We start from the raw sequence: 8,466 nt of genomic DNA on the forward strand, positions 1-8,466 counted from the left end.
GGCTTCATCTTTCCCATAAAACAAAAGCGACTCGGTAGCCCTGGGGTCCCCCAAGGCGCCAAACTGGGCTCCAGCCTGGCAGCTGCCTCCAGGAGGACGTCTTGCACTTGTCTCGAGACTGAAATCACTCACTCTTCAGCCTCAGGAGCTGTTGCTAACAGCACCCGAGGAGGTCAGAAATCCCTTGGCTGGGGTTTCCTGTTGTTCTGGGGGACTGTGAGCTCCTCGCTGCCCCTGTGACAGTGCCCGGAAAACAGGGCAGAGCTGTGGGCTCAGCCCCGGGTGGGACTGCGTCCCAGCCCTCGGACAGAGCCGCCCGACGGGAGGGCAGCTCCCCCGGCTGTGCTCCAGCGGCTCTCAACGAGCGCCCTGAGAGCTGTCCCCACGCAGCCTCGGCCCGGCCGTGAGGTCACAGCAGGGCTCTGAGGTCACAGAGCCCCACAGTGCCGCACCGGCCATAAGCACCGACCGCTCAGCCCCCGGCACCCACTGCAGCAGCAGCAGCAGCAGCAGCCGTTACAGCGGCAGCAGCAGCAGCAGCAGCAGCAGCAGCAGCAGCAGCATGGTGCGAGCGCAGGGGGCCATGGCCCCCGCCCGCCGCCTCCTCCTCGTCCTCCTCCTCCTGGTGGCCCTGCATGCCAGGGTTGCCCGGGCTGCTCCGTGGCGAGCACGGGGAGCAGGTAAGCGGGCGGCGCTGGTGCAGCCTTTCACGGGCCAGCGGGCTCTTCTCCCCGAGAAGCGTGGATGATGGGTTTTTCCCCCCCGTGCTTTAGCGTGGGCTTCCTCTGTGTGCGTGAGAGCTCTCCCAGTAAGAAAGCCCCGAGGGGCCGCACGTTGGTCCATCCGCTCCGCGAGGGGTGTTGCACATGGCCTGGAAAGAGTGCGTGGAGAGCTGCAAGGAGCCAGCCAAGAGGCCACCGGGCCCCTCTGCAGCTTTGGCAATCTCCACCTACGTCTGGCTCCCACGTTGTTCCCTGACCCCCTTCCAGTGCCTGCAGTCCACCAAGGCGGAAGTGGATCCCAGCGTGCAATGGAAACGTTTCTCACCTGTGCTTGCTTCTAGATGAGGGTGGTGGCAACGGTTATCCAGCTTCGTGGCTGGATGTTGGTTTGGAGCCCGTGGGGCATCCTGGAGGTGAGTTCTCCATGTCCCTTTTCTTGGAAGAACAGACATTGACAGCGAGGCAAGAGCTTATTCACGTGCCATTTTCCTTCAGATCCTCTCAAGGTCAACGGCTTCCCGACGTCTTGGCCTCTTCCTGTCCTCGAGCCTGAGAGCAATCCCACGGGTAAGTCAGTGGGAGGAAGGAGCATTTACCTTTCAATCTTCCTTCCATGTGAAATGCAAGTTGCTCCTTCCGTGGCCGATGCGCAGACATGGAGGAGAGCAGAGAGGGAACGGGTCGGGCTCAGTGATGTGCCCCGGGGCGCTTTGCCTTGCAAAGCTGTCTTTGCCGGCCCCTCGGAGCCTGAGCTGCTCCCGGTGCCGGCTGCCAAGCCAGCGGGCTTGTCGGGGTTGAGTTTAGAGCCGGTGTGAGCTCCAGGGAGTCCTGTGTCCCGGCAGCTCCGCGCGTGGTTCGTTGCACCACGCTCCTGAGTGGAAGGGAGACAGGAGTGCCGTGGAGTAATCCCGTCTTTGAATTGCACTCAGTGAGTGCAATTCAAATCGGAATTCAAATCAAATTCCGATCGGAAGAAGTATCTTGAACTGTGTCACGGGAGCTGTTCCGTCCTGTGCTTCTTCGCAGCCGTGCCTGTAGGCGAAGGTGCTCCAGCTTCCCGGCTGGGTTCCAGGACTGAGCCTCCGGGAGATGGCATGGGTACGTCGTGGCTTTTTCCTCCCTGGGAGAGCTGCCAGCTCACAGCCCGAGGGGCAGCCAGAAGCCGGCCGCTTCTACGCGTGCACCCTCTCCCTGCGTGATCCCCTCACCGCTTCTGCGACTCAGTTCTGCCGACGTAGATCACAGTACATGACGGAAGCTCCTCTGGGTGTTTAGTTACAGATGTGCCTGCGGGGAGGACTTTTGCAGCTCCTCGGCTGGATGCCGCGCCACAGCCCGGCTGGCGTCGCAGGGGTGAGTAGTCTGTCTCTGCTGACCTCACAGGCTGTGCGCTGGTTTTCTCTAATTTATTCCTGTGAAATGGAACCAAATCCTTTCCGTTAAGGTCCTCCAAGAGCAAAGTACCAAGCTGAAGGAGGAAAAAAGTCCCCGGAGCCATCTGAAGTCCTAAGACAGATGCTGGAGCAACTGGAGAGAGGACACGGTGGGTATATTTCACTCTGCCTTAGCCGTGAGACTCGGTACCCGGAGGTCGTACATACACGTCTGGACACGCTGTAGCCTGCGCAGCGGGAAGGGATCGATCAGAGCCTCGCAGCAGCCATGCCGGGTTTCACGCCCTGCAGGTGCTGGCGAGCCACGGAGATGGTGCAGAGCCTCTGCTGCCAGTTGTGGTTCAAGCCGAGTGCCAGGGGCAGCTGCGGCCCCTGGTTTACCGGTACGGCTCAGAGGTGGCTCGTGCAGACGTCCGTAGGCAGACTTGGGGGCCTGGCGTGTGCTGAACTCGTGTTCAGCTCACACGCAGCACTGCTTGCCCCGGGCCAGTTCCAGGCAGGAGCGAGGTCCCAGGCAACGCTGGCTGCCCTCTCCTAATGCTGGAAGTCGGGCGGTGATGCTGACTCAGCAGGCTTTTCGGGTTGTGCTCGATTTCCCGTCTGCCAACCTATAGCTGGGATGGGACGAATGTGAGCGCTGCTGGTGCTTACAGGGGAGGGCGTGAGGGCCCTGCAGAGGAGCCCTTCTCAGAAGGGCTGTTTCCCCAGCTGGCCTGGCTGCAGCTTCTTCCTGTCCTCTTTGAAGGAAGGCATTTAGCATCACCTTTCAGTTTGCCAAAAATGCACTACGTGCAATGCAAACCAGAAGATCGCATGCAATTTCCTGGTCTCCCGGCAGGTCAGGTGTGGCTGTTGTCTGCACTACTGACTAGGCGCAGCCCCAAAAGCCCAGGCCTTGTTTCTAAACCTTATCAATGTCTTTGAGAAGTCTTGCCTCCTGAAGTTGCCATCTCCCTGATGGGGAATGGTTCCATCTGATCCAGCTGTCCTGCTTTCTTTCCCAAGAGATGGACCAAGAGGCTGTGCAGAAGGAGGCGTTTCCGGAAGGAAGCAGGGGCTCACTGCTGGTCTCCGCTGAAGAAGCAGAGGCGATGCAAGCCAGCGGCACGCCAGGTAATGGTGGGATGACTCGCACAGCTGGAGTGCAATGATGGATGGCTATAAACTCTTCAGGAGGGATAGGCAAGGCAGGAGAGGCGGTGGGGTAGCCCTGTACGTTAGGGAGCGTCTCAATAGTTTAGATCTCGATGATGGTGACAATAGGGTGGAGTGTCTATGGGTAAGAATCAGGGGGAAGGCCAACAAGGCAGATATTGTGGTGGGAGTCTGTTACAGACCCCCCAACCAGGATGATGAGGCAGATTAACTATTCTATAAGCAGCTAGAAGAAGCCTCATGATCACTAGCCCTTGTTCTCGTGGGGGACTTCAACCTACCGGATATCTGCTGGAAATACAATACAGCAGAGAAGAAATAGTCTAGGAGGTTCCTGGAGCATGTGGCAGGCACCACACAGCTGGTGAGGGAGCCAACTAGGGAAGGGGCCCCGCTGGACTTCTTGTTCATGAACAGAGAAGGACTTGTGAGCCATGTGATGGTTGGAGGCCGTCTTGGGCAGAGTGATCACGAAATGACAGAGTTTTTGATACTTGGAGAAGCGGCGAGGGGGGTCAGCAAAACTGCCACGTTAGACTTCCGGAGGGCGGACTTTGGCCTGTTTAGGAGACTGGTTGACAGAGACCCATGGGAAGCAGCCCTAAAGGGCAAAGGAGTCCAGGAAGGGTGGACATTCTTTAAGGAGGAAGTCCTAAAGGCACAAGAGCGGGCTGTCCCCAGGTGCCGAAAGATGAGCCAGTGGTGAAGAAGACCGGCCTGGCTGAATAGAGAGCTCTGGCTCGAACTCAGGAAAAAGAGGAGAGTCTACGACCTCTGGAAGAAGGGGCAGGCAACTCAGGAGGACTACAAAGGTGTAGCAAGGTTGTGCAGGGAGAAAATTAGAAGGGCCAAAGCTGAGCTAGAGCTCAATCTGGCTGCTGCCGTAAAAGACAACAAAAAATACTTCTTCAAATACATTAGCAGCAAAAGAAGAGCTAAGGAGAATCTCCAGCCCCTAGTAGACGGGGGAGGGAACACAGTGACCAAGGATGAGGAAAAGGCTGAGGTACTTAAGGCCTTCTTTGCCTCAGTCTTTAATAGCAGGGCCGACTGTTCTCTGGGTACCCAGCCCCTGGAGTTGGAAGATAGGGACGGGGACCAGAATGGAGCCCCCATAATCCAGGGGGAAATGGTCAGTGACCTGCTGCACCACTTAGGCACTCACAAGTCTATGGGGCCTGATGAGATCCACCCGAGAGTACTGAAGGAACTGGCAGAAGTGCTCACCAAGCCCCTTTCCATCATTTACCAGCAGTCCTGGCTAACTGGGGAGGTCCCAGTTGACTGGAGATTAGCAAATGTGACACCCATCTTCAAGAAGGGCCGGAAGGAGGACCCGGGGAACTACAGGCCTGTCAGCCTGACCTCGGTACCGGGGAAGCTGATGGAGCAGATCATCCTGAGTGCTATCACATGGCATGTAGAGGATAACCAAGGGATCAAGCCCAGCCAGCATGTGTTTAGGAAAGGCAGGTCCTGCTTGACCAACCTGATCTCCTTCTATGACAAGGTGACCCGCCTAGTGGATGAGGGAAAGGCTGTGGATGTTGTCTATCTAGACTTCAGTAAAGCCTTTGACACGGTTTCCCACAGCATTCTCCTGGAGAAACTGGCTGCTCATGGCTTGGACGGGTGTACTCTTCGCTGGGTAAAGAACTGGCTGGACGGCTGGGCCCAAAGAGTGGTGGTGAATGGAGTTTACTCCAGTTGGCAGCTGGTCACAAGCGGTGTTCCCAGGGCTCTGTGATGGGGCCAGTTCTGTTTAACATCTTTATCAATGATCTGGACGAAGGGATTCAGTGCACCCTCAGTAAGTTTGCAGATGACACCAAGTTGTGCGGGAGTGTTGATCTGCTTGAGGGTAGGAAGGCTCTGCAGAGGGACCTGGACAGGCTGGATCGATGGGCAGAGGTCAATTGTATGAGGTTTAACAAGGCCAAGTGCAAGGTCCTGCACTTGGGCCACAGCAACCCCATGCAGGACTACAGGCTTGGGGAAGAGTGGCTGGAAAGCTGCCAGGCAGAGAAGGACCTGGGAGTGTTGGTTGACAGCCGCCTGAATATGAGTCAGCAGTGTGCCCAGGTGGCCAAGAAAGCCAATGGCATCCTGGCTTGTATCAAAAATAGCGTGGCCAGCAGGAGCAGGGCAGTGATCGTACCCTGTACTCGGCACTGGTGAGGCCGCACCTCGAATACTGTGTTCAGTTTTAGGCCCCTCACTCCAAGAGAGACATTGAGGGGCTGGAGCGTGTGCAGAGAAGGGCAACGAAGCTGGGGAAGGGTCTGGAGCATAAGGCTGATGGGGAGCGGCTGAGGGAGCTGGGGTTGTTCAGCCTGGAGAAAAGGAGGCTGAGGGGACACCTTATCACTCTCCTAAAACTGCCTGAAAGGAGGCTGTACAGAGGTGGGGTCGGTCTCTTCTCCCAAGTAACAAGTGATAGGACGAGAGGAAACGGCCTCAAGTTGTGCCAGGGGAGGATTAGACTGGATATTAGGAAATTTTACTTCACTGAAAGGGTTATCAAGCATTGGAACAGGCTGCCCAGGGAAGTGGTTGAGTTGCCATCCACGGAAGTATTTAAAAGACATTTGGATGAGATGCTTAGGGACATGGTGTAGTGGTGGGCTTGGTAGTGTTAGGTTTATGGTTGGATTCAATGATATTAAAGGTCTTTTACAAGCTATATGATTCTGTGATTCTGTGATTCTGTGATTCTGTAATTGCTGTCCCGTGGTCAGCCGGTGTCACCCATCAGGATTGCCGCGTGTCAGCAAGCTCTTGCCCCAGTGCCCGCTCTTGCACGGCACGTCAGCGGCCAAAGCTCAAAGCTGAAAGTGTTTTGGGGTCGAGGCATCTGGACCACGTTCCGCAGATGATGGGAAATGGGACTCTTGCACGAACGTACCTCCCGCTGTAGCGGCGTCCCAGAGCTGGCCGTGAGTCCCTAGAGGCCCAAGGCACAAGAGCAGCACAGAGCGGGATCCCTCCCGTGAGCTGAGCTCCAGAGCGATGCCCTGACTCCCAGATTGGGCAGGGGCTTAGAGGGAACCTCCCCGTCCTCCTGCATCCTCTGTGCCTGAGCCGTGCTGAGGCTTTACCTGTCGTCTCTGCTTTTTGCCAGTGCGGTCAAAGCCCGGAGAAGAGAGCCACGGCCACGTGTATGAATTTATTCAAACAGACTCAGGTACCGAGCAGTCTTGCTGGGGTCCCTAGGTGGCAGACACGTCCCGAACCCTGGGAGCACCTGCAAGCGGTGCCCATGCTGGAGAAAAGGCAGAAGGGGAGAGCAAGGCTCCGGTGTCTCTCGAGAAGGCCTGACTCCGTCCCCTCGGGGTGTGGGAGCTGGCCCAGGGGGAGGGAGGGTTGGGGGCGGCACTGCCTGCTGCAGGGATGGTTCTTGTCCGTGTGCCTCGAAGGAGCGACTGGTCGAGCAGCTGTGCTCCCCGCCCCGTGCTCTCCTTCTGGCCCTTCTGAGTTTTGTTCGGTGGGACAACCTGTCCCAAAGGGTGGGAGCGTGCCTCCAGGCACCAGCACGGGGGGGAAACAGAGAACTTCCTGGCCATAGCAAACGTGTGCTGCAAGCTTAGCTGTGGTGCACAGGACGGACTAACGTCCCGAATTGCTCCTCCAGATGTGGCCGGCAAGACAACCACGAGTGGATACAACCCCCAGAGCGTCGCAAGTCTTTTCTGTCCCCAAGAAGTGCGAAGGGGCTGTATGATAGGCATATCAGCAGGCCTGCTTTTCCTGCCACTTCTGATACTGTTGTGCTGTCTCATGATCCAGTGGTGGAGCAACAGCAAAGAGTGAGTCGTGGATTTTTCCCCCCACGCTGCTTCCTTCGGTGGCTTGCTCGGAGCCACGAAGCCTTTCTAGTCAGGCTGCTGTGGAGTGCCGAGTTCGTGGCTGGCCAAAAATCTCTGCTGAGGTTCCTGCTGCTGTCAGATGCTTTAATTGGCCTCTTAACTCCTGGGCCGCCTTCTCGGGAGCCCGCTCTGACTGCAGCCAGTGTTAGCTCCAGCTGACCCTGCCTGGACAAGAGCAGCCCCCAGGAGCGACAGGCATAGGCACAGCAAGGTCAGGAACAGAAAGAGCGGGGCCTGAGATTGCCCGAGAAAGCGAGGCGCGCGCTAGCGCCTGCTCCTGACCACTGAACCTGCCCAGAGGAATGCCCCTGCTCGGTGGTGCCATGAGGTGCAGGTGCCCACCTCGGCCAAGCTGTGCCGGCAGCTCAGCCCGTGCTGGGGAGCCGTGCCAGCTCTGGGCCGTGCCGCGGAGGAGAGGCCCTGTGTCCCATCTGCAGCCGAGGGCCTCAGCAGCCTCCTCTCTCCACAGGCGCCTCTCTGCAGCTTCAGGAGCCCAGCTGGAAAGCGGCGTGCGGCCCTCGCGCACGGACAGCCGGACACGCCGCCCCGGCACCCCTGCGAGCCAGACCCAACGCCAGCAGCCGCCGCTCCTGCCTGAAAAACCGGCGCGCCCGCTGTCCCCATGGCCCCCGCGCCCCCCGAGCCCGTCCCCGGGAGCCCTGCAGCGGCGGAACCAGCCCGGCGCCCTCCAGACTCAGCCGCAACCGAAACTGCCCCCGTGCCCCCTGAACCCGGCCACGGAAGCCCTGCAGCGGTGGAGCCAGCCCGACGCCCTCCAGCCTCAACCCCAACCAAAACGGCCTCCACGCCCCCCAAGTCCGTCCACGCAAGCCCTGCAGCCTCAGCCGCAACCAAAACTGCCCCCGTGCCCCCTGACCCCGGCCACGGAAGCCCTGCAGCAGCGGAGCCAGCCCGATGCCCTGCAGCCTCAGCCCCAACCGAAACGGCCCCCGTGATACCCGAGAATGTCCCTGGGAGCCCTGCTGCGGCGGAGCCAGCCCGGCGCCCTCCAGCCTCAGCCCCAACCGAAACGGCCCCCGTGCCCCCTGACCCCGGCCATGGAAGCCCTGCAGCGGCAGAACCAGCCCGGTGCCTTCCAGCCTCGGCCCCAAGCGAAACGGCCCCCGCGCCCCCCGAGCCCGCTGGTCCGGAGCGTCAGCGAGGGCTGAAGGCGGCCCCGCCCGGGTAGGGGTTGGGGGTGTGCGGACAGAACCCCCACCGACAGCTTCGGGGATCGGCCGTCTCGCACCAAATAAAGAGCGAGCTTTATTAAAGAGACCTGTCGCACAAGTGTCTGCGTGGTACCAACAGCAAAGCCCGCGAGGCACC

The 8,466-nt window shown here is 59.1% G+C and overlaps 1 protein-coding gene across 1 annotated transcript; it reads left to right on the forward strand.

Annotated features, from left to right (window-relative positions):
* The first annotated feature begins 583 nt into the window (after positions 1–583).
* On the forward strand, positions 584–7,433 carry LOC142415701 (uncharacterized). The gene is made up of 8 exons (XM_075514352.1): positions 584–680; positions 1,064–1,135; positions 1,218–1,289; positions 1,749–1,820; positions 1,998–2,075; positions 2,167–2,265; positions 6,393–6,455; positions 6,903–7,433. The coding sequence occupies exons 1-8, from the start codon at positions 584–586 to the stop codon at positions 7,079–7,081; spliced, it is 732 nt and encodes a 243-aa protein (XP_075370467.1). The 3' UTR covers positions 7,082–7,433.
* The last annotated feature ends 1,033 nt before the right edge of the window (positions 7,434–8,466 follow it).

The sequence above is a fragment of the Mycteria americana genome, chromosome 11 (genome assembly GCF_035582795.1).
Source record: "Mycteria americana isolate JAX WOST 10 ecotype Jacksonville Zoo and Gardens chromosome 11, USCA_MyAme_1.0, whole genome shotgun sequence".
Taxonomy (NCBI): Eukaryota; Metazoa; Chordata; class Aves; order Ciconiiformes; family Ciconiidae; genus Mycteria; species Mycteria americana.

What these genes read in the sequence shown, in the direction of transcription:
- LOC142415701 (XM_075514352.1), top strand. Translation starts at nt 584, where the DNA reads ATGGCCCCCGCCCGCCGCCTCCTCCTCGTCCTCCTCCTCCTGGTGGCC. An exon ending in GTGGCGAGCACGGGGAGCAG is followed by an intron (nt 681 to 1,063) that starts GTAAGCGGGCGG and finishes GCTTGCTTCTAG; the next exon opens with ATGAGGGTGGTGGCAACGGT. An exon ending in GCCTGAGAGCAATCCCACGG is followed by an intron (nt 1,290 to 1,748) that starts GTAAGTCAGTGG and finishes GCTTCTTCGCAG; the next exon opens with CCGTGCCTGTAGGCGAAGGT.